Raw genomic sequence first — 23,861 nt, forward strand, 5'->3', positions numbered from 1 at the left:
AATCGGGGCAAGGAAGTAAAAGGTGCGAGATAAAACCACATCCAAATTGTCTCTGAGGATCCCCCAAAACCAAATGTCAGCAATCAAGAGATCAATTCTTGTCTTTAATTAAAATTATCCCTGACAAGACCCTAAAAGGAAATGTCAATAGCCAGGAGATCAATTCTTGTCTTTATTAAAATTATCTCTAATGAGGTCTTAGAGACAAATATCAAAACCCAAGCGATTAACTCTTGACCCTACCCGAATTCTCTCTTGGAACGTCAATAAACAAGCGTTCGACTCTTGTCTTTATATCAATTATCCCCAAAGATCTCTCGGATCAAATATCAATAATTAAGAGTTTAAGTTCTGCCTCTACCCTAATTAACTCTGCCGATCATTTAGAGCCAAATACCAATAACCAGGAGTTCAATTTTTGTCTCTATCCCAATTACCTCTAATGATCATTTAGAGCCAAATATCAGCAATTAGGATTTTAATTTCTGTTTCTATCCCAATTAACTCTGCCGATCATTTAGAGCCAAATATCAACAACCAGGATTTCAATTTTTGTCTGCATCCCAATTCCCTCTGCAGATCTCTTAGAACCAAATATCAATAACCAAGAGCTCAATTTCTGCCTCTATCCCGATTATATCTAATGATTACTGAAATCCAAATATCAATAACCAAGAGCTCAATTTCTGCCTCTATCCCGATTATATCTAATGATTACTGAAATCCAAATATCAATAACCAAGAGCTCGATTTCTGCCTCTATCCCGATTATATCTAATGATTACTGAAATCCAAATATCAATAACCAAGAGCTCGATTTCTGCCTCTATCCCGATTATATCTAATGATTACTTAAAACCAAATATCAATAACCAAGAGCTCGATTTCTGCCTCTCTCCCGATTATATCTAATGATTACTGAAATCCAAATATCAATAACCAAGAGCTCGATTTCTGCCTCTATCCCGATTATATCTAATGATTACTGAAATCCAAATATCAATAACCAAGAGCTCGATTTCTGTCTTTCTCCCGATTAAATCTAATGATTACGTAAAACCAAATATCAATAACCAAGAGCTGGGAGGAGTTGTTGGATCCGGATTTGGACCTTTATTTTGATTTTTTTTTTGTTTTTTTTTTTTTTTTTTTTAACTCCGCCGATTCATCGCAGGCTCTCCCCGAGGGATGGCTTCCACCCAGCTGGCCTGTGCCACCCCCTGCGAGCCCAAGTGTCCCCAGCCGCTGGCCAGCAGCACCAACGAGCCCTGCGTGGTCGCCTGTCCCGACTCGCGGGTCATCATCTACCCCCCTCCCGTGGTCGTCACCTTCCCGGGGCCCATCCTCACCACGTACCCGCAGCAAACCGTGGTGGGAGCCTCGGAGCCCTCGGAGGTGGCCCTGGCAGAGCCCCCGGCCACCGCCCCGCTGCCCGCAGAGCTCACGGCCAGACCGGAGGACAAAGTGGCAGCGCCGGTGCTGGCCCGAGCCGAGCCTCGCTGCGCCCCAAAATATTCCTACACCTACTCCTCGCAATGGACTCATCCCTGCAATTCCTACCGCTCCGGGAAGCGCTGGAACTACTGAGCCCGAAGGGAATTCCAGATGAAATTCCAGCTGCTGGAAATTCGGGATGCGGCTGCTGCAGCCGCCCCCGGGATGCTCCGGGAGCTGCGGGAATTCAGCCCAGCCAGAGCCAGGCTCGTCTTGCAATTCCTCGTTTTTGGTTTTGTTTGTTCTTTTTTTTTTTTTTTTCCCCCTTAATTTAGAGCGCTTTTCCCGCAGCTTTCCAGCGCAGTCATGGCTCCCCGCCGTGCTTTGGCTTTTCCTGGATTTTTTTTTTTTTTTACTGGCACTGAGCTTAGAGAGGTGACTTGAAATGTTCGGAATCGCACCGGAAATTCCTGGTTTTTACCGGCGGCATCACTCGGGTGCTGGTGATTTGCCAGAGCCTCGCTGAACCCCTGGAACGATGCTTTTTGTACCCTGTACAGTTTTGTTCCACAATTGTAGGAAAGCTTCTCTTTCCAAATAAATTTTCTGTTCCAAAACGCGTTTTCTATTTACTTCATCACCAAAAAAAAAAAAAATAAATAAATAAAAAGAAGGTTTGGGTGGGATATGAGGGAAATTCTTGTCCCCAGAGGGTGCTGGGCACCGCCCAGGCTCCTCAGGGAATGGGCACAGCCCCAAAGCTGCCAGAGCTCCCTCAGGGACATTTTGGGATTCTGGGATGTCTTTGCAGGGTGAGGGATTGGACTTAGATGATTCTTGTGGGTCCCTTCCAGCTCAGGATATTTTATAATTCCATGATAATAAATTCCCTCGTTCTATGATAATAACTTCCCCGTTATCCTATTTTTTACTGGAACCTACACCATTGTTTATCCCCATTTATAGATATTCCGTGTTTCTTCTTGGAGTTCGAATGCCGCAAAACCCCAGGAATATTTTTTTATTATTGAACATGTGCTGAACTGAACCCCAGCCCCGGGCGGTCCTGTGAGGGCTCAGGTGAAGCTCAGCCCTTGGTTTCCCAAATCTAGCTCAGGGCAGAGTGAATTTCCATCCCTTTTTCCCGAGCCCAAAACCAGACGTGGATCTGTGGGTGGAGGAATCCACACGTGGATCGCTCCTGTCCGAGGTGCTCTGGACTGGCAGCTCAAAAACCTTTTCTGGCAGAAATTCAGAGCTGCTATGAAAGGCTGGAAAGACAAAAATTCCCATCCCAGGAGGGTGAACGTGGCCAAAGGCCGGCACCGGGATGGGGGAGACCCCCAGTATGGATCCAGGCTGGGCATGAGCAGCTCTGGGAGAAGGATTTGGGGTGTCCTGGGCAAAGCCCCCAGAGTGGGCAGCAGGAGAGGGGGGGATTCTGCCCAGCTCAGGTGAGACTCCACCTGTAGAGCTGCCCCAGCCCAGGGAGGAATTGGAGCTGCTGGAGAGAGCCCAGAGGAGGCTCCAGGATGGGATCCGAGGGCTGGAGGAAAGGCTGGGAGGAAAGGCTGGGATTGTTCAGCCTCCAGAAGCTTTGGGGTGACCTCACTGTGGCCTCGCAGGACCTGAAGGGGCTCTGAGGAACACGGGGAGAGACAATTCCCAAGGGATGGAGGGCCAGGACAAGGGGGAGTGGGTTCAGACTGACAGGGAGGGGGTTTGGATGGGATTTGGGGGATAAATCCCTCCCTGGGAGTGTATGGAGGCCCTGGGATGGATTTCCCAGAGAAGCTGGGGCTGCCCCATCCCTGGCAGTGTCCAAGGCCAGGCCGGACAGGGATGGAGAGTGGAAGGTGGCCCTGCCCACGGCAGGGGGTGGAACGGGATGAGTTTTAAGGTCCCTTCCCACCCGAAGCATCCTGTGATCCCGTGATGGGACATTTCACAGCGCTGCTCACTCAGACACTCATTTACGGCCAGGATGAAGAGATCCATACCACAAGAAATCGTTCATGCAATGCAGATTCTTTATTGCGGCTGCAAAAGGCCGCGGGCAGCGGCAGCGAGAGACGAAGCAGCGCAGCAACAAGGCGCTGGAAACACAAAAATCCGGAGGCAGCAGCAAGGCCCGGGCCAGGGCGGCACCGCAGAGATTCCCCCGTGCCAGGGCGAGCTGCGGGCTCGGAGCCGGGCAGAGCGGGGCAGAGGCTCAGCCCAGGGCCAGCACGGCTGGCCGGGCTCGCAGAGAGGGAGCAGCTTTTGGAGGCAGCGCTGGGGAGCACAAAGGCAGCGGGCGAGGCTCTGCAGGGTGACCCTGGCAGGTGCCAGCGAGCCCGCAGCTCCTGGGGCTGCGGGGCCAGCGCCGAGCAGGGGCTGCAGCTTCATCCTGCCCCGGGCTGCAGAGCACGGCAGGGGCTGGGGCTGGGGCTGGAGCCGCGGGCAGAGGCAGCGCTGAGCTCCAGCGGGATTTGGGGTTTAGCAGGGCCCGCAGGAGCCCCCGAGGGACCTGGAACCGCGGCCGCAGCCCCCAAAGCCCCCGTAGCCGCCGGAGCCACCGTAGCCCCCAAAGCCACCGAAGCCCCCAGCGCCCCCGGAGCCACCACGGCCTCCAAAGGAGCCGCCGGAGCCGCCTCCGACGTAGGGAGCTCCAGCCGAGCCCACGGCGCTCTGCTGCGGGAAGGAGCTGAGGATGGGCCCGGGGAAGGTGACCACCGAGGCCGGGGGCTGGATCACCACCGTGGAGTCGGGGCACTGCCGGACACAGGGCTCGTTGGAGGTGTCAGCCAGAGGGGCCGTGGGGGCCACTCCGCAGCTGGGGACACAGCAGGACATCCTTGGGATCGGCAGGGGAAGCTGCAAGACAAGGCAGAGCCCTGGGCTCATCCCAAATCCCTGCTCCTCTCTCCCACCTGGAGCCCGTGGCCCAGGGCACGCTCTGGATCATCTCAGGCGTTCCCAGCAAAACCCCTGGCGCGGCTGGAATGGCTCCTGGAATCCCTCGCTGCCCTCGCCATCCCCGGCTCCTGCCTGTCCATGGCATTGAAGAAAATCTCCCACATCCCCATCAGCAGGCTCGCAGAGGACTGGAGCCCATGGGGATGACCCCAACCATCCTCACTGTGCCCTGGGAGAGCCGCTGGAGCAAAGATTCCTCGGGAAATGCAGAGATCCCCTGGGAAAGGCGCGGGAGAGGAAGGGAGGATGGAGGGAAGGCTCGGACTCACCACAACGATCAAGGAGCAGATTCAAGTGGAGAGAACTGGATGGAGCCCTGTGGAGCGCTCGGCCCTTTTATACATCCCAGAGTGCCTGGGGCATGGGCCAGGGGTGGGGGCAAACGCCCCAGCTAACCATGGAATCACACAGACAAACCTCATGACAAAAACAGGAACGTGGGCTAATTACATCCATCCTAATTGGGGCTAGGGGCGAGTAAAGATGCCTTGGAGAGCCACCAGGACCTGGGAGGGACAGCCCGTGACCCATCGATGCGTGAAATATGATTTGTTGCTGCAGCTGAACTCAGAGCCCCAATAAACCCCAACGTGTCCCTAATCCCCTGCTTTGCTTATGCACGAGAGTTTTGGGCATCACTCAGGAGCGCTTTGAAATGCTGGGCACAGCCAGCACATCTGTCATTAATCCCTTTTACGGGCTACTAAATAGGGACGCCGGGAGGAAGAAGCCATCCCACCCACTCCGGGCACATCCCAAAAGCCAAATGTGTCAGGGGAGGTCACGGGAGTGCCGAGTCACAGAGAGGGTCAGGCTGGAGGGGACCACAGAGGGACATCAGCCCTGGAGATGGGACATCACCAGGACAGAGGGACATCATCCTCAGAGGGACAGGGATATCAGCCCTGGGTCATTGGGAGAGGGTCAGGGACATGAGCACAAGGTCAGGGACATCAGTACAGGGACATCGGGAGAGGGACATCATCAGAGGGACAGGGACATCAGAACCTGGTCATCGGGGGAGGGTCAGAGACATCAACACAAGGTCAGGGACATCAGCCCTGGGTCATCAAGAGAGGGACATCATCAGAGGGACAGGGACATCAGCACAGGGTCAGGGACATCAGTACGGGGACAGGGACATCAGCCCAAGGACATCATCCCTAATATCCTGCGCAGGCTTAGGACAAGACCTGCTGGGTTTAGGGTTAGGCTTAGGGTTAGGTGTCGGGATAGGTTTAGGTTTAGGTTTATGTATAGGTTTAGGGTTAGGGTTATGGTTATGGCAAATGTAAGGGTAAGGTTTAGGTTTAGGGTAAGGGCAAATATAGGGGTTAGGAACAGGGTTAGGGTTAGGGTTGACCGAGCCACCCAGAGCCAGGCTGGCCCTGGCTGTGACCCCAGGCCAGGCCCTGCTGGGCTTTGCTGCTCATAGGCACTGCCAGGCTGGGCTCAGGGTGGCGGGGTTTGGCACAGCCATGCCAGAAATGTTTCTTGAAATTCTTTGTAAGCAAAGTGAGGGATTAGGGCCAGAGCGGGGTTTATTGGGGCTGCAAGCTCAGCTCCAGCAGTGCCGTGTCTGTCATGTCATTAATGATGGGCCAAGGCTGGCCCTGCAAGCGCCTCTCTCGTGTCCATGCATTTCCACAGTAATGTCCAAAACGGGGGGATGACAGAATTTTCCTGCGTCCCTTCACTTTATGAGGCGTGCATTCCTAATTGCTGAGGGGGTGGGGGGTCTGCCCCCACCCCCTGGACAGTGCCCCAGGCTCTCGGGGCTGTATAAAAGAGCCCAGCTCCTTGCAGAGCTCCATCCACACTTCTCCACTTGACTCCTCTCCTCACCCAGGTGAGTACAGCTCCCCAAAACCTCTTGGGGATCTCTGTCTCTTTCCATGCAATTCCTTTCTCATGCCTTTGCTTCTTCCTGGGCATGTTTTCCAGAAACCTTTACCCATCTGAAAGATGTCCTGCTCCAGCCTGTGCATCCCCGGCGGTGGAGTGGCCCCCACGGCCCCTCTGGCTGACACCTCCAACGAGCCCTGTGTCCGGCAGTGCCCCGACTCCACGGTGGTGATCCAGCCCCCGGCCTCGGTGGTCACCTTCCCCGGGCCCATCCTCAGCTCCTTCCCGCAGCAGAGCTTCGTGGGTTCGGCTGGAGCTCCCTACGTCGGAGGCGGCTTCGGCGGCTCCTCTGGACGCCGCGGTGGCTCCGGGGGCTCCGGGGGCTCTGGGGGCTTTGGAGGTTTTGGGGGTTATGGAGGATTTGGGGGCAGCTGCGGCGGCTCCAGAGGCTGCGGGCCCTGCTAAGCCCCAGCCCAAGTGCGACCCCAGCCCCAGGAGAGCTCCGGCTCTGCCCACGGCCGGGGGATGCGGGGATCCCTGTGCCAGGGCCCCGCTGCTCTGCCGCCCGCCCCTCGACCCCGCACGGCAATAAAAGCTGGCTTGCATTGCAATGTTCACCTGCTCTCGTCTGCTCTGTGCTCCACACCCCGCACCCGAGCCCGCCGGGTTCCGGGATGGTTTTGGGGGTTTCTGGGTGGGTTCCGGGGGGTTTGGGGAGCCCCGCTCACACAGAGTTCAGCAGAAGCCCTGGGAGCTGCCAGGACTCCTCCTGCCCATCCTTGGCCACCGCAGCCCGTGCAGCAGAGTCCCCCTGGCCGGGCCCTGCCCAGCTCCTGCCTCGGAGCCTCTCCCTCTGTCCCTGGCCGGCTCCTGCCCAGCCTGGGCTCCTGCTCTGCAGCCCCACGAAAGCCCCGGACAGCCCCAGGGCCAGCTCCCTTCCCACTCGGGCCATTGCCCAGGGGCTGCCTGGAGCCGCAGGGCCGTGGCGATTGGGGGGCGAGGGGAGTCCCCCAAAGGGACCTGGCCCAGCTCGGGGGCTCTGGGAAGGCGCTGGCTCGGGAGGACAGAGGGAGAACAGCCCCCAGCACTGCCCCCGCTCCTTGCCCTGAGCCCCTCACTCATTCTGCAGCCTGGCACCTGCTCCTGCCCCCGCTTCTCCTGGGCATTCCGCGGCTCCTCAGAGCGCTGCTGGCCCCGCCTTGTCCCCACTGCGGGTGTCACCTGGGATCCCCGGTGTCACCCAGTCCTTCCTGGGATCCCCGGTGTCACCCAGCCCTTCCTGGGATCCCCGGTGTCACCCAGCCCTTCCTGGGATCCCTGGTGTCACCCAGCCCTCCCCTGGGACTCGGCTCTGCCCAGCAGTGCCTGCAGAGCTTCCCTCAGCCCTGTGCTCCGGGCCACAGCGTGCTGGCCTTTGGCTGCCCCTGCTGACACTGAATTACACCTCCAAGAATAAAATATTATTTCATATATTCCGAACATTGGATACATCGGAACTATCGCCATGATTTGAATAGAGTATGAAATAATAGTGTCTAAAGCTGATCTATAGGAACTTAGGAACAAATACGAAATCCCAAACTCAGGGATTATTTGGAGTTCATTTGATATTCGGGAGGAATTTTCAGACAAATCAATAGACAAAGGAAGGGACCGCAGGGGGGTGGGAACTCCAGGCTCCTGCTCCAAGAGCTTTGTGCTCCATGGGACGGAACCCTGCGGTCATTCCATGGCGTGGACAGGACACTGGGCAGTGCCTGCTTGGGGCCGTGTCCTCCCCGGCCTGCAGCCACCACCTGCAGCTGGCCAGGCCGGAGGAGCTGGGCCGTGCAGCGCTGGTCTCTGCCATTCCCCGCAGCCTGCGATGGCACCGAGCAGTGCCAGCCCATCCCGAGAGGTGATGTCGGGTTTGCTGCTGGGGCTGAGGATTGGGAAGAGTTTCTGCAGCAGCCTCGTGGCCCTTTCCCATCCCAGCGAGGCCTCTGGGGATGTCCCACGGTCCCTGCTGGGGGCACAACACGGGCAGCCGGGCGGGATGTGCCGCCCAGAGCCAGCGGGCTCTGAAAATCCTCCGCTGGAACACACGGAGCCAACTGTGCCCCGGCTCCAGGGACACTGCCCAGGGCATTCCGAGAGCCCAACAGGCACCCAGGAGATGGGGGCAGCGGGGAAAAAGGGAGGGCGAAGGAAAACCAGGAGTCAACATTGCAATGCAAGACAGCTTTTATTGCAGGGGGAGGGCAGGAGGGGCTTGGCACAAGAGCAGGGCCATGGCCAAGGGGCTTCCCCTGGCTGTCCTGGCCCCGGGTGGGCAGAGCTGGAGGAGCAGGAGCAGCAGCCCCGGGCCAATCTCTGGCCCTGGGGCACCAGCAGCCCCGTGGGGAGGCTCAGGCAGGGCAGGGATGAGGCAGAGGTGGTTCCCGAGCTGGCACGAGGCTCCCAAGCAGCAGAGCCCAGCGATTCCCGAGGGTTTTTCTTGCACAGAGCGTCGGGTCGGGATGTGCCGGGCTTTCTCCTGGAGCTCTCTTTGCTCGGAGGCCGCGCTCTCGCTGGGGCTTAGCAGGGCCCACAGTTGCCATTCAGGTACCGGTGGCCACTGCTCCAGCCCCCGTAGCCACAGCCCCCAAGACCCCCAAAACCTCCATAACCCCCACGGCCTCCAAAGCCCCAACCCCCGTAGCCACCACGGCCTCCAAAACCTCCATAACCTCCAAAACCTCCAAATCCTCCATAGCCACCAAATCCTCCATATCCCCCAGAGGCACCACGGCTTCCAAAGGAGCCGCCGGAGCCGACTCCGACGTAGGGAGCTCCAGCCGAGCCCACGGCGCTCTGCTGCGGGAAGGAGCTGAGGATGGGCCCGGGGAAGGTGACCACCGAGGCCGGGGGCTGGATCACCACCGTGGAGTCGGGGCACTGCCGGACACAGGGCTCATTGCAGGTGTCAGCCAGAGGGGCCGGGGTGGCCACTCCGCAGCTGGGGATGCACAGGCTGGAGCAGGACATCCTTGGGATCGGTAGGGAAAGCTGCAAGGCAAAGCAGAGCCACGGCTTACACCAAGGACTCATCCCAAATCCTCTCTCCCACCTGGACCCCATGTCCCATCTGGATCATCTCAGGAGTTCTGAACACAGCCCCATCCCATGGAATTTCCTGCTCAGATCCCTCTCTCCTCTCACCATCTCTGGCTCTTTCTTGCCCATGGGAATGAATGAAAGTTTGGCATCCCAAGTATGGAAAAACCCCAAACTTCCAAAAGCCCTTAGTCTATCATTGAAACAAAACCCCTCCTAACTCTGCACCAGGACAGCAAGAGGTGCACACAGCCAAAGGTTCATTGAGAAAGGCAAAGATACCTGAAGAAAGACACGAATGAAGGAAAGATTAAGGAAGACTTGGACTTACCAAGGTGATAAGGCGAGTCAAGTGGTGGAAGATGGATAGAGCTCTGTGAAACCTCTGGGCCTTTTATACATCTCCCAAAGGGCCTGGGGCCATCAGAAAAGGGAGCGGTGGCAAAAAAAAAAAAAAAACACCTATTTAGGAATTTCAGCTGACAAGCCTCATCAAAAAGATAATGTCGCAATACAATTATACACCTGTACATCAGGGAGGTTGGTGTGGAAACGTGTCATGGACCCTGGCAGGTGTGGGAGGGACCCATCATTAACGACATGACAGACACGGCTCTGCTGGAGCTGAGCTCGCAGCCCCAATAAACCCCGCTCTGGCCCTAATCCCTCACTTTGCTTACAAAGAATCACGAGCATCCTTTGGGATGCGGCTGCGCCCAGCCCCGCCACCCTGAGCCCGGCCTGGCCGTGCCCGTGAGCAGCAGAGCCCAGCAGAGCCGGGCCTGGGGTCACGGCCAGGGCCAGCCTGGCTCTGGGGGCTCGGTCAACACCCCCTGGGCCAGCGCTCGGGGCCAGCTGGGCATTGCAGGAGGGCTCGCCCGGGGCCCAGCTCACACCCCCGGGGCTGGAGGAGCCGCAGGGACCCGGCCCCGCTGCTGCCCTGCTGCTCCTCCCGTGCTGTCCCCTCTGGCCCTGCTGGCCCGGCCTCTGTCCCGCTGCTCTCCCCCTTCCCTGGGCTCCGGGGCTTGCTTGGCCACCACTGGGATCTGCCCCCTCTGCTCTTTGTGCAGGGAAACTGGGACATGCAAACCCCAAAGTCCCCCAGCACCTTCGAGGGCGGCAATTCACAGGCGTGTCAGGGCACCCCAAAACCTGGGGCTGAGCATCTTCTGCTGGCCCTGGCAGTTGGTGGGATTTGGGAGACACCCCGAGAGCGGCTCCGGCTCCTGCCCCAGCTGCCGCTGCCTCTGTTTACCAGCCCGTAAAAGGGAGCTAATGACAGGGGGATGGCTGGGGCAGCACTTCAAAGAGCTGCTGCAAGATGCCTGGAATTGTTCTCTGTAAGCAAAGTGAGGGATTAGGGCCAGAGCGGGGTTTATTGGGGCTGCGAGCTCAGCTCCAGCAGTGCCGTGTCTGTCATGTCAATAATGATGGGCCAAGGCTGGCCCTGCAAGCGCCTCCTCCTGGTCCAGGGCACGTTTTCACACCTGTGTCCCCATTGAGGGGATGCCATGGAATTATCTTGCGACATTATCTCTGTGATGAATCTTGTCAGCGTAAATTCCTAATTACTTCGGGTTTTTTCGGCAACACCTCATTTCCTGAAGCCCCAGGCTCTCGGGGCTGTATAAAAGAGCCCAGCTCCTTGCAGAGCTCCATCCACACTTCTCCACTTGACTCCTCTCCTCACCCAGGTGAGTACAGCTCCCCAAAAGCCTTTGGGGATCTCTGTCTCTTTCCATGCATTTCCTTTCTCATGCCTTTGCTTCTTCCTGGGCATGTTTTCCAGAAACCTTTACCCATCTGAAAGATGTCCTGCTCCAGCCTGTGCATCCCCAGCTGCGGAGTGGCCACCCCGGCCCCTCTGGCTGACACCTGCAATGAGCCCTGTGTCCGGCAGTGCCCCGACTCCACGGTGGTGATCCAGCCCCCGGCCTCGGTGGTCACCTTCCCCGGGCCCATCCTCAGCTCCTTCCCGCAGCAGAGCGCCGTGGGCTCGGCTGGAGCTCCCTACGTCGGAGTCGGCTCCGGCGGCTCCTTTGGAAGCCGTGGTGCCTCTGGGGGATATGGAGGATTTGGTGGCTATGGAGGATTTGGAGGTTTTGGAGGTTATGGAGGTTTTGGAGGCCGTGGGGGTTATGGGGGTTATGGAGGTTTTGGGGGTCTTGGGGGCTGTGGCTACGGGGGCTGGAGCAGTGGCCACCGGTACCTGAATGGCAACTGTGGGCCCTGCTAAGCCCCAGCGAGAGCGCGGCCTCCGAGCAAAGAGAGCTCCAGGAGAAAGCCCGGCACATCCCGACCCGACGCTCTGTGCAAGAAAAACCCTCGGGAATCGCTGGGCTCTGCTGCTTGGGAGCCTCGTGCCAGCTCGGGAACCACCTCTGCCTCATCCCTGCCCTGCCTGAGCCTCCCCACGGGGCTGCTGGTGCCCCAGGGCCAGAGATTGGCCCGGGGCTGCTGCTCCTGCTCCTCCAGCTCTGCCCACCCGGGGCCAGCACAGCCAGGGGAAGCCCCTTGGCCATGGCCCTGCTCTTGTGCCAAGCCCCTCCTGCCCTCCCCCTGCAATAAAAGCTGTCTTGCATTGCAATGTTGACTCCTGGTTTTCCTTCGCCCTCCCTTTTTCCCCGCTGCCCCCATCTCCTGGGTGCCTGTTGGGCTCTCGGAATGCCCTGGGCAGTGTCCCTGGAGCCGGGGCACAGTTGGCTCCGTGTGTTCCAGCGGAGGATTTTCAGAGCCCGCTGGCTCTGGGCGGCACATCCCGCCCGGCTGCCCGTGTTGTGCCCCCAGCAGGGACCGTGGGACATCCCCAGAGGCCTCGCTGGGATGGGAAAGGGCCACGAGGCTGCTGCAGAAACTCTTCCCAATCCTCAGCCCCAGCAGCAAACCCGACATCACCTCTCGGGATGGGCTGGCACTGCTCGGTGCCATCGCAGGCTGCGGGGAATGGCAGAGACCAGCGCTGCACGGCCCAGCTCCTCCGGCCTGGCCAGCTGCAGGTGGTGGCTGCAGGCCGGGGAGGACACGGCCCCAAGCAGGCACTGCCCAGTGTCCTGTCCACGCCATGGAATGACCGCAGGGTTCCGTCCCATGGAGCACAAAGCTCTTGGAGCAGGAGCCTGGAGTTCCCACCCCCCTGCGGTCCCTTCCTTTGTCTATTGATTTGTCTGAAAATTCCTCCCGAATATCAAATGAACTCCAAATAATCCCTGAGTTTGGGATTTCGTGTTTGCTCCTAAGTTCCTATAGATCAGCTTTAGACACTATTATTTCATACTCTATTCAAATCATGGCGATAGTTCCGATGTATCCAATGTTCGGAATATATGAAATAATATTTTATTCTTGGAGGTGTAATTCAGTGTCAGCAGGGGCAGCCAAAGGCCAGCACGCTGTGGCCCGGAGCACAGGGCTGAGGGAAGCTCTGCAGGCACTGCTGGGCAGAGCCGAGTCCCAGGGGAGGGCTGGGTGACACCAGGGATCCCAGGAAGGGCTGGGTGACACCGGGGATCCCAGGAAGGGCTGGGTGACACCGGGGATCCCAGGAAGGGCTGGGTGACACCGGGGATCCCAGGAAGGACTGGGTGACACCGGGGATCCCAGGTGACACCCGCAGTGGGGACAAGGCGGAGCCAGCAGCGCTCTGAGGAGCCGCGGAATGCCCAGGAGAAGCGGGGGCAGGAGCAGGTGCCAGGCTGCAGAATGAGTGAGGGGCTCAGGGCAAGGAGCGGGGGCAGTGCTGGGGGCTGTTCTCCCTCTGTCCTCCCGAGCCAGCGCCTTCCCAGAGCCCCCGAGCTGGGCCAGGTCCCTTTGGAGGACTCCCCTCGCCCCCCAATCGCCACGGCCCTGCGGCTCCAGGCAGCCCCTGGGCAATGGCCCGAGTGGGAAGGGAGCTGGCCCTGGGGCTGTCCGGGGCTTTCGTGGGGCTGCAGAGCAGGAGCCCAGGCTGGGCAGGAGCCGGCCAGGGACAGAGGGAGAGGCTCCGAGGCAGGAGCTGGGCAGGGCCCGGCCAGGGGGACTCTGCTGCACGGGCTGCGGTGGCCAAGGACGGGCAGGAGGAGTCCTGGCAGCTCCCAGGGCTTCTGCTGAACTCTGTGTGAGCGGGGCTCCTCAAACCCCCCGGAACCCACCCAGAACCCCCCAAAACCATCCCGGAACCCGGCGGGCTCGGGTGCGGGGTGTGGAGCACAGAGCAGACGAGAGCAGGTGAACATTGCAATGCAAGCCAGCTTTTATTGCCGTGCGGGGTCGGGGGGCGGGCGGCAGAGCAGCGGGGCCCTGGCACAGGGATCCCCGCATCCCCCGGCCGTGGGCAGAGCCGGAGCTCTCCTGGGGCTGGGGTCGCACTTGGGCTGGGGCTTAGCAGGGCCCGCAGCCTCTGGAGCCGCCGCAGCTGCCCCCAAATCCTCCATAACCCCCAAAACCTCCAAAGCCCCCAGAGCCCCCGGAGCCCCCGGAGCCACCGCGGCGTCCAGAGGAGCCGCCGAAGCCGCCTCCGACGTAGGGAGCTCCAGCCGAACCCACGAAGCTCTGCTGCGGGAAGGAGCTGAGGATGGGCCCGGGGAAGGTGACCACCGAGGCCGGGGGCTGGATCACCACCGTGGAGTCGGGGCACTGCCGGACACAGGGCTCGTTGGAGGTGTCAGCCAGAGGGGCCGTGGGGGCCACTCCACCGCCGGGGATGCACAGGCTGGAGCAGGACATCTTTCAGATGGGTAAAGGTTTCTGGAAAACATGCCCAGGAAGAAGCAAAGGCATGAGAAAGGAATTGCATGAAAAGAGACAGAGATCCCCAAGAGGTTTTGGGGAGCTGTACTCACCTGGGTGAGGAGAGGAGTCAAGTGGAGAAGTGTGGATGGAGCTCTGCAAGGACCTGGGCTCTTTTATACAGCCCCGAGAGCCTGGGGCACTGTCCAGGGGGTGGGGGCAGACCCCCCACCCCCTCAGCAATTAGGAATGCACGCCTCATAAAGTGAAGGGACGCAGGAAAATTCTGTCATCCCCCCGTTTTGGACATTACTGTGGAAATGCATGGACACGAGAGAGGCGCTTGCAGGGCCATCCTTGGCCCATCATTATTGACATGACAGACACGGCACTGCTGGAGCTGAGCTCGCAGCCCCAATAAACCCCGCTCTGGCCCTAATCCCTCACTTTGCTTACAGAGAACAATTCCAGGCATCTTGCAGCAGCTCTTTGAAGTGCTGCCCCAGCCATCCCCCTGTCATTAGCTTCTCTTTTACGGGCTGGTAAACAGAGGCAGCGGCAGCTTGGGCAGGAGCCGGAGCCGCTCTCGGGGTGTCTCCCAAATCCCACCAACTGCCAGGGCCAGCAGAAGATGCTCAGCCCCAGGTTTTGGGGTGCCCTGACACGCCTGTGAATTGCCGCCCTCGAAGGTGCTGGGGGACTTTGGGGTTTGCATGTCCCAGTTTCCCTGCACAAAGAGCAGAGGGGGCAGATCCCAGTGGTGGCCAAGCAAGCCCCGGAGCCCAGGGAAGGGGGAGAGCAGGGGGACAGAGGCCGGGCCAGCAGGGCCAGAGGGGACAGCACGGGAGGAGCAGCAGGGCAGCAGCGGGGCCGGGTCCCTGCGGCTCCTCCAGCCCCGGGGGTGTGAGCTGGGCCCCGGGCGAGCCCTCCTGCAATGCCCAGCTGGCCCCGAGCGCTGGCCCAGGGGGTGTTGACCGAGCCCCCAGAGCCAGGCTGGCCCTGGCCGTGACCCCAGGCCCGGCTCTGCTGGGCTCTGCTGCTCACGGGCACGGCCAGGCCGGGCTCAGGGTGGCGGGGCTGGGCGCAGCCGCATCCCAAAGGATGCTCGTGATTCTTTGTAAGCAAAGTGAGGGATTAGGGCCAGAGCGGGGTTTATTGGGGCTGCGAGCTCAGCTCCAGCAGAGCCGTGTCTGTCATGTCATTAATGATGGGTCCCTCCCACACCTGCCAGGGTCCATGACACGTTTCCATACCAATATCTCCAATAATGGAATGACAAAGAACAGTCCTCCATCATTACCTGTGTCATTTAACTTGTCAGCATGAATTAAGAATTGCGGGGGCGTTTGCCCCCACCCCTGGCCCATGCCCCAGGCACTCTGGGATGTATAAAAGGGCCGAGCGCTCCACAGGGCTCCATCCAGCTCTCTCCACTTGAATCTGCTCCTTGATCGTTGTGGTGAGTCCGAGCCTTCCCTCCATCCTCCCTTCCTCTCCCGCGCCTTTCCCAGGGGATCTCTGCATTTCCCGAGGAATCTTTGCTCCAGCGGCTCTCCCAGGGCACAGTGAGGATGGTTGGGGTCATCCCCATGGGCTCCAGTCCTCTGCGAGCCTGCTGATGGGGATGTGGGAGATTTTCTTCAATGCCATGGACAGGCAGGAGCCGGGGATGGCGAGGGCAGCGAGGGATTCCAGGAGCCATTCCAGCCGCGCCAGGGGTTTTGCTGGGAACGCCTGAGATGATCCAGAGCGTGCCCTGGGCCACGGGCTCCAGGTGGGAGAGAGGAGCAGGGATTTGGGATGAGCCCAGGGCTCTGCCTTGTCTTGCAGCTTCCCCTGCCGATCCCAAGGATGTCCTGCTGTGTCCCCAGCTGCGGAGTGGCCCCCACGGCCCCTCTGGCTGACACCTCCAACGAGCCCTGTGTCCGGCAGTGCCCCGACTCCACGGTGGTGATCCAGCCCCCGGCCTCGGTGGTCACCTTCCCCGGGCCCATCCTCAGCTCCTTCCCGCAGCAGAGCGCCGTGGGCTCGGCTGGAGCTCCCTACGTCGGAGGCGGCTCCGGCGGCTCCTTTGGAGGCCGTGGTGGCTCCGGGGGCGCTGGGGGCTTCGGTGGCTTTGGGGGCTACGGTGGCTCCGGCGGCTACGGGGGCTTTGGGGGCTGCGGCCGCGGTTCCAGGTCCCTCGGGGGCTCCTGCGGGCCCTGCTAAACCCCAAATCCCGCTGGAGCTCAGCGCTGCCTCTGCCCGCGGCTCCAGCCCCAGCCCCAGCCCCTGCCGTGCTCTGCAGCCCGGGGCAGGATGAAGCTGCAGCCCCTGCTCGGCGCTGGCCCCGCAGCCCCAGGAGCTGCGGGCTCGCTGGCACCTGCCAGGGTCACCCTGCAGAGCCTCGCCCGCTGCCTTTGTGCTCCCCAGCGCTGCCTCCAAAAGCTGCTCCCTCTCTGCGAGCCCGGCCAGCCGTGCTGGCCCTGGGCTGAGCCTCTGCCCCGCTCTGCCCGGCTCCGAGCCCGCAGCTCGCCCTGGCACGGGGGAATCTCTGCGGTGCCGCCCTGGCCCGGGCCTTGCTGCTGCCTCCGGATTTTTGTGTTTCCAGCGCCTTGTTGCTGCGCTGCTTCGTCTCTCGCTGCCGCTGCCCGCGGCCTTTTGCAGCCGCAATAAAGAATCTGCATTGCATGAACGATTTCTTGTGGTATGGATCTCTTCATCCTGGCCGTAAATGAGTGTCTGAGTGAGCAGCGCTGTGAAATGTCCCATCACGGGATCACAGGATGCTTCGGGTGGGAAGGGACCTTAAAACTCATCCCGTTCCACCCCCTGCCGTGGGCAGGGCCACCTTCCACTCTCCATCCCTGTCCGGCCTGGCCTTGGACACTGCCAGGGATGGGGCAGCCCCAGCTTCTCTGGGAAATCCATCCCAGGGCCTCCATACACTCCCAGGGAGGGATTTATCCCCCAAAATCCCATCTAAACCCCTCTCAGGATTTTAGTGTTTCCAGCGCGTTGTTGCTGCGCTGCTTTTTCTCTCAGACTGCTTGTGGCCTTTTTCACCCACGATAAAGAATCCGCCTTGCTGCAGTCCTTTAGATTTTTGGTTGATTTTTATGGCTTTGCTCCCCTGATTTTCCCAGCTGGACTGGGATTTGTTCTCAGGATCCCAGAATTACCCAGTACGGGAGCAGCCCCAAGTTCATCATCCAATTTTTTGCCCTATCCAGGGCTCTGAGTGCTGTGTCTTGTTGTTCCTTGGACAATTCCAGGGCTGGCCACTCCAAATATTCCTGGGCAGCCCCTTCCAGTCCTGTCCACCCTAACGAGGAAGAAATTCTTCCCCAGATGAAGTTCAAGGCTTGGCATTTGTCATGAATGAATGAATGGGGCTGCTGAGCACACAAAGGATGGAAATGAGTCATTATCCCTATTCCAAGGGACGGGCTTGGAGGGAAAAATATCAATTAATTTATTTATTCCTTTCTGGTCCTTCAACAAAAAGTTACAATGTCTCCACTTTTTTTTTTTTTCCACAGTAGATAATTTTAGCAGTTCAAAGCGCCTCGCAGACGCCCGTAACTATTTTATTTATTTATAAGCTGTTATTAGTCTATTTAAAGCTTAATTATCTTCTCTGCTGCTTCATTATTGGAAAAGAGTCACTTCAAAGGTGCGAGTCGAAGCAGTTCGATGTTTGCTTTAGTCAGAATTTATTTCAAGCCTTTCAAACTTTTCATTCAAATGCGGCTCTGCACGAACAGCCACGAGAGGCGCAACAATGAATTCCTTCACCTCCTCATCCTTCAAATCTGGATTTATCTCTAGTTTTATCTTTAAACTTCCTGGGGTGGACGAAATATATGTTAAAATCCCATTAATTTTAACTCTTTCTTCATGTGGACTCCTGTTAAAGTCGCTAAATCAGTCTGTGGGGCTGCGACAGCAAAATTTAATTTATGCTCACGTGGTCTTGCTTGTGCATCCTGAGACGCACAAAGCTTTCCAGTTTTTATTTGGGAATTTGTCTGTAACTCCCTGGATTTTATTGATCAGAGTGGGGTAGAGAAAAGGTTGAAATTGTGACCACTTGCAGCTAAATTAAAGACCAGGATGCAGCTTGAGCTGAGCTTCTGAACGGATAAATTAATCAAAATTCGGATAAATTCATCAAAATTCATCAAAAGCCTTGGGAAAGCTCCAGCCTGGAATTTGCTGGAAATACAACCCCCCGTTGTACTGAATTTTTCCGTGAATTTTGCTCTGTTCCCTTGGCCGGATTCTGACCTGGGAGTCTCCAGAGGTCCCTTCCCGCCCAAAATTCTGGGATTCTGGGATTCCGGGATTGCCCCTGCGCGTTCAAAGGGCGGCAATTACACTCCCAATGAGGGAGTTTAATTGAGATTTCAAAGCTCTTTTATGCCCAGACTCTGAGACACCTCGGCCGTGAAAAATTTGAGTCACTCCTCATCCCAAGGACTGGGTGGAACAGCCTGGGAAATTCACGCTCCCATGGTCATTCCAATGGAGCCTGGAGTGAAGGGAAAGTGAAATTTTCTGCTCGGAAAAACGACGTTTTCTGCTCTGGAAAGTGAAATTTTCTGCTGTGTAACAGATCGGGTCTCGCCATCTGGAAAAATGGGATTTTTGCAGACAAAAAAGCACGGGAGAAAAAGGGATTTTTCTCGCAACTTCTGGTGCTGTACCCCAAAATTGAATTAATTAGTGCCTTGGTGATTTACAGATCCAATGGCTGCGCACCCGCTGGGATGTGAAAGCAAATTCAAAGTAATATTTCCATTTTTTTTCCTAGGGAATTCTGGAACTTGAATTATTTTTTTCTGAGGTTTTACTGCATCGCTATTGGTGTACAAATGTCTTAAAATGAGCTTAGGAGGAGTTTCAGAAAAGCCACAGGGTGTGCTGTGACCCCATCGAACATCGAGCTGGGGACAAAAATCTGTCCAGAAAAAGCAGAAATAGAGGGGGAAAAAAAGCAAACCAGGGTAATTTCATTATGCTTCAAGGTTTTTAATGAGAGTAAAGCTCGCAATCACAATCTAAACCAGCACAGAGAGGAGAAAGAACGGGCCCGACACGAATTTATATGTGAATTTAGGTGAATTTATATGTGCGGAAAATCTCCCGGGTCCATTGGTACAACTCGGGCTGCGGATCTTCCGTTTTCAGACTTTTCCACTTGTTTCCAGTCCAAAAAAAAAAAAAAAAAAAAAAACAAAAAACCGAAGGTGGTTGGAAGATTCTGATTGTTTGGGGTTTTTTGTTGTTGTTGTTGTTGTTTTTCTTTTTGTTGTTGTTCTTGGTTTTTTTCCGAGACAGTTTCAAAGGCAGTTAAGTCAGAAATTCACCCCTAGGACAGGAACGCTCCAGGTTTTACTAAACGGAGATGAGAAAGAGCTAAAAAATGATGGATTTGTTAATAAACATTAAACCCTGTGTTTTTGGGGTTTTTTTTACACCGCCAAACCCGTGGAGGGCTGAGAGATAGAGCAGAGAAGGAAAAAAAAAAAAAAATTAAAATAAAGCATTTTTACAGAAGCTCGGAGCTCTCCCTAAAATCACAGAGCTGCGGCAAAACCACCGCCGGGAATTCCGTCATTAATTAATTAATTCCCGTTAATTCCCCGCGGATTTAGCAGGGGTAGCAGCTGCCGTAGGAATATCTCTGGAAGTAGCGGGACGAGCAGGGGGAGCAGTAGCGGGAGCTGAAGGATGGGCAGTAGTCGCGGTAGCCACTGAGCCTCCCGTAGTAGCCCTGGTAGCCGCAGGGGCTGCCGCAGTCGTAGCTGCGGGAGCTGAACACGGTCCCGTAGGTGCAGGGGGAGTAGCAGGAATCCTCACACTGCCGCTGGTAGCAGAAAGTCATCTTGGGGCTGGAGAGACACGGGGCTGGAAAAGAGGGAGAGGGAAAAAACCGGTGAGGTGCGTCCCGACAGTGAGGAAACCCCGAGGAAACCCCGAGGAAACCCCGAGGAAACCCCAAGAAAACCCCGAGGAAACCCCGAGGAAACCCCAAGGAAACCCCGAGGAAACCCCGAGGAAACCCCAAGGAAACCCCAAGGAAACCCCGAGGAAACCCCGAGGAAACCCCAAGGAAACCCCGAGGAAACCCCGAGGAAACCCCGAGGAAATGCGGCGGGGAAGGGAGAGAGAGCAAACATTGCTCAGTGCTCTCATCCATAGCTCCACCTCGAGTTTAGGGCCAGTCCTTTCTCCTAATCCTCCATCCCGAGTTTAGGGCCAGTCCTTCCTCCTAATCCTCCATCCCGAGTTTACAGACAGTTCGTTCTCCTAATCCCCCACCCTGATTTTAGGGCCAGTTCTTCCCCTTAATCCCCCACCCTGAGTTCAGGGCCAGTTCTTCCCCTTAATCCACCACGCTGATTTTAGGGCCAGTTCTTCCCCTTAATCCACCACGCTGATTTTAGGGCCAGTTCTTCCCCTTAATCCTCCATCCTGCGCTTCCCCACTGAGCCCCACTGAGAAATGATTTTAAAAAAGAGCCCCGTGACACTGAGCCAAAGCAGGGCTGGGAAATCCTCAGAGCTGCGCTGAGACAAAGACTCCAAGGGAAAAATGGGACCCGTGCAGGACTGAGGGTGTTTCAAACACTCCGATATTAAAAATCCAGGGAGGAAGGATTGTTTTGCGCAGGGATAACTCCTGAACCACAACCTCAATTCACTTTTGGCTGCAGCATTTGTAGATTAGCAGGGGAAAAAAAAAGAAAAAAGAAAAAGAAAAGGGGGAGGGAACAGCCTCGAATCCACCCCTTGGTCATTCATTGAGATTTCCCAAATCTGCTCCCACTTACCCTCGTCTGCGAGGAGGAGAAGGCAGGAGAAGGGGATGGTTCATCCGCAGGGATGCGCGGTTTTTATGGAGCTCCAGGTCCCGCCCCGCACACGGGACTCGAGTCCGGCTCAGCCCCAATTCCCAGCCCCTTTCCCCCCCTCCCCTCATCCATATCCGTGACAGGGGAGGCTCCACCCGACACGTCCCTTTCATCCCAAAACCACTCAGGCCAATTAAGCCTCGCTATCATCGCGCTGAATTTGCGCTTTGGGACAGCGGCGACTCCTCGGGATCAGCAAAGTCCTGCGGAATTCCCAACGCGGCAGCTTTGGGCGAGCGGCCTGGCTGTGAATGTGCTTTGTTGTGTTTTGATTTTGATTATTTTGATTTTTTTTTTTTTTTTCCCCCTGGAAGAGGCGCGGAAGAGACGCACAACCTCTGCATTTTATGAATTTTCTAACTCTGAATAACGCCGGGGAACGCTCCCGACATCTCCCGTCACTTCCAAAGGGGAAAGAGCGGCTCTTTGATTTGGGATATTATTGATTCAGCCAGAAAATTGGCCTGTAAGCATTGAAATGGAATGTCCAGGGCGTATTTTTAGAGGTGTGTGTGTGTGGGGGGGGAAACAAAAAAAAAAATAAAAACCTCCCGGAGACGCAATTGCAAACCTATAAATTATAAACTTCAAAAAAGGCAGGAAACAGGACACCCCAATTTTTTTTTTTGGGGGGGGGGAGATTTTTGGAACTGGTGTTACATAACAGCCGGGCGTAGCAACGTGGTGTTCGTGCTGAAATAATAAATCTCTCTGTGCCCGAAAATATTTAATAAGTCTTAATGAAGGCTTGGATATTCCAAATGTAGAGAAAGGCCCAGAACTCCTGAGGTGCTGCCTGTCATTATCCACCCCTGGGATGGGAGTAAACAGCAAAACAGCGTTTGGAGGTGAAGGTCACCAGGGAAGCCCAGGCTGGGGCTCGGCATTATTCACCTTCATTAGGGCGAATTAAACACCTCAACAATACGAAGGAGAATTTTCATTAAACCGTGTTCAGAATTCTGGGACGTTTCTCGGATTTTTTTATAATTCTCCTGGTCAAGAACCCCCCAGCGAATCGTTTTCTGGTCTAAGTGAGAGCAAACACCGAGCAGATCTTTTCGGAGCCAGCGAAATTTGCCTCGCTCGGGCTGGCTCTGCAAAAAAAAAAAAAAAAAAAAAAAGCAAAAAACAAAACAAACCTGAATTCATGTGTGGGTTTCATAAAACACGCCCGGGGATTTCCAATATGGTAAAATAAACCTGGAGATTTCAAATATCGTTATTTTCTGCTTGAAATAATTTAGATTTGTTGGGGATTTTTACCTGCTTTAAGGTTCGTTTAAGTCGTTGGTGTCTGGTTTTATTCAGATCTATTTCCAGCCTAACATGGAAAAGGATTCCCAGTTTTTCTATAATTTAGGAGTTTGTCAATGTTTGGTCGAATTACTTAATAATGATAAATTTAAAAAATATATAAATAAAAATAATATAAATATTCTGGCCTAAAAATGTAATTTTGAAATAGACCCAAACAATAAATTATTTCCAGGTATTTTCATTTTGAAAAACAATTGGAATTCTTCCCTCCCTAGATGAACCCAGACTCATTGCAGGTTTCACATATTTCCATTTGCCCATTCATCCCAAATTGGGGATTGCGAGCATCCATTAATTCTGCTCTCAAAATCCTTCCTTCCTTTTTTCCTGCTATAACTCAGATTTCGCCACCCTAATTCCCCAGATTTAATTGTCCCGGGAAGTCTGGACATGAAAGGAAAGAGCAGAGCGAAGTCATCCCTGTGGCAGCCAAGAGCTGAGTAACGATCCCAAAACGAGGAAAACAACCCCATCAGCTGCTGACGTGCTCGGGATGCGCTGAAAATTATTTTAAAGCAGGGGCTGGGGCAGATAAATGTATAAAAAGGGAGAGAAACCCGAGCCTCGGCACTCGCACCTTCAGCCTCAGCTCCAGCTCAGGTAAGTCAGGCTTAAGGGGCTTTGCTGCTGGGTTTTGCCCTAGCGGGGTAGGGGTGACAGGTAAACTTTAAAATTGGGGTTTAAATTTAAATTTGAGTCGTGTTTTGTGCATGGCCATGCAGTTCAGGGGTTGTTTTTTTTTTTTGTTGTTGTTGTTGTTAAAAAAATGGGGTAAGATATGAAAAGAAATATAAAATAAATAAATATGGAAATGTGGAAATGTGGCCTGTCTGGACATGCGATAAATGCGTTATTTGAGGGTATTATGGGTTGTTTCAGGGTTTGTTATTAATCAGCTGTGTCAGGGAGGTTTAGGTGGGACATTCCTGCAGAGGGTGGCCTTGAACAGAGAGGTTCAGCTGGGCTCATCCCTCTGTCCTCTCCGTTTCTCCATCCTCACTCAGAATTTCCCAAAACCAGCGAATTCCTGCTCGGTCCCTGGCCCAGAGCTGATCTGACCTTTCAGAGAGCAGCTCCAGATCAGAGCCCCGGGAGGGTGGCGAGTCCTGGCACGGGATATTCCATGGATACTCACGCGATATTCCGTGGATACTCACAGGATATTCCATGGATACTCACAGGATATTCCGTGGGTATTCACGGGGTACTCACGGGATATTCATGGGTTACTCATGGGATATTCACAGGATATTCCATGGATGTTCACGGGATACTCCATGGATACTCACAGGATATTCACAGGATACTCACGGGATATTCATGGGGTACTCCATGAATATTCATGGGATACTCTATGGATGCTCACGGGCTACTCATGGGATACTCCGTGGATACTCACGGGATATTCACATGATATTCCATGGATATCCATGGGACACTCATGGGATATTCCCGGGCTATTCCATGGGCGTTCACAAGATACTCCATAGAAATTCCCGGGATATTCCAGGAATATTCCATGGATATTCACGGGATACTCATAGGATAATCACAGGATACTCCATGGATATTCCCAGGATATTCAGTGGATATTCCCAGGATATTCCATGGATTCCACATCCCTGAG

General features: G+C 55.7%; 7 protein-coding genes across 9 annotated transcripts; 4 read left to right on the plus strand and 3 right to left on the minus strand.

The window, feature by feature from the left end:
- Positions 1 to 1,188: 1,188 nt before the first annotated feature.
- Positions 1,189 to 1,587, plus strand: LOC134055327 (beta-keratin-related protein-like). The gene has a single exon (XM_062511598.1). It carries the CDS (start codon positions 1,189 to 1,191, stop codon positions 1,585 to 1,587), a length of 399 nt encoding a protein of 132 aa, XP_062367582.1.
- Positions 1,588 to 3,912: 2,325 nt separating this feature from the next.
- LOC134055252 (claw keratin-like) lies at positions 3,913 to 4,269 on the minus strand. Its single transcript, XM_062511448.1, has one exon. It carries the CDS (start codon positions 4,267 to 4,269, stop codon positions 3,913 to 3,915), a length of 357 nt encoding a protein of 118 aa, XP_062367432.1.
- A 2,088-nt stretch (positions 4,270 to 6,357) lies between these two features.
- LOC134055307 (claw keratin-like) lies at positions 6,358 to 6,702 on the plus strand. The gene has a single exon (XM_062511572.1). The coding sequence runs from the start codon at positions 6,358 to 6,360 to the stop codon at positions 6,700 to 6,702; it is 345 nt and encodes a 114-aa protein (XP_062367556.1).
- A 2,091-nt stretch (positions 6,703 to 8,793) lies between these two features.
- LOC134055229 (claw keratin-like) lies at positions 8,794 to 9,243 on the minus strand. Of its 3 annotated transcripts, none has more exons than XM_062511407.1 (2): positions 8,937 to 9,243; positions 8,794 to 8,894 (listed from the first exon to the last, which is right to left on the minus strand). In XM_062511407.1, the coding sequence occupies exons 1-2, from the start codon at positions 9,241 to 9,243 to the stop codon at positions 8,794 to 8,796; spliced, it is 408 nt and encodes a 135-aa protein (XP_062367391.1). The 3 variants fall into 3 exon arrangements, with proteins under 3 accessions (XP_062367391.1, XP_062367390.1, XP_062367389.1); XM_062511406.1 differs by having other exon boundaries at positions 8,794 to 8,876; positions 8,910 to 9,243; XM_062511405.1 differs by having other exon boundaries at positions 8,794 to 9,243.
- A 1,879-nt stretch (positions 9,244 to 11,122) lies between these two features.
- Positions 11,123 to 11,548, plus strand: LOC134055227 (claw keratin-like). Its single transcript, XM_062511402.1, has one exon. The coding sequence runs from the start codon at positions 11,123 to 11,125 to the stop codon at positions 11,546 to 11,548; it is 426 nt and encodes a 141-aa protein (XP_062367386.1).
- Positions 11,549 to 13,668: 2,120 nt separating this feature from the next.
- LOC134055308 (claw keratin-like) lies at positions 13,669 to 14,013 on the minus strand. Its single transcript, XM_062511573.1, has one exon. The coding sequence runs from the start codon at positions 14,011 to 14,013 to the stop codon at positions 13,669 to 13,671; it is 345 nt and encodes a 114-aa protein (XP_062367557.1).
- Positions 14,014 to 15,867: 1,854 nt separating this feature from the next.
- LOC134055257 (claw keratin-like) lies at positions 15,868 to 16,224 on the plus strand. The gene has a single exon (XM_062511454.1). The coding sequence runs from the start codon at positions 15,868 to 15,870 to the stop codon at positions 16,222 to 16,224; it is 357 nt and encodes a 118-aa protein (XP_062367438.1).
- Positions 16,225 to 23,861: the final 7,637 nt, after the last annotated feature.

This window comes from Cinclus cinclus, chromosome 31 (assembly GCF_963662255.1).
Source record: "Cinclus cinclus chromosome 31, bCinCin1.1, whole genome shotgun sequence".
Lineage (NCBI taxonomy): Eukaryota > Metazoa > Chordata > Aves > Passeriformes > Cinclidae > Cinclus > Cinclus cinclus.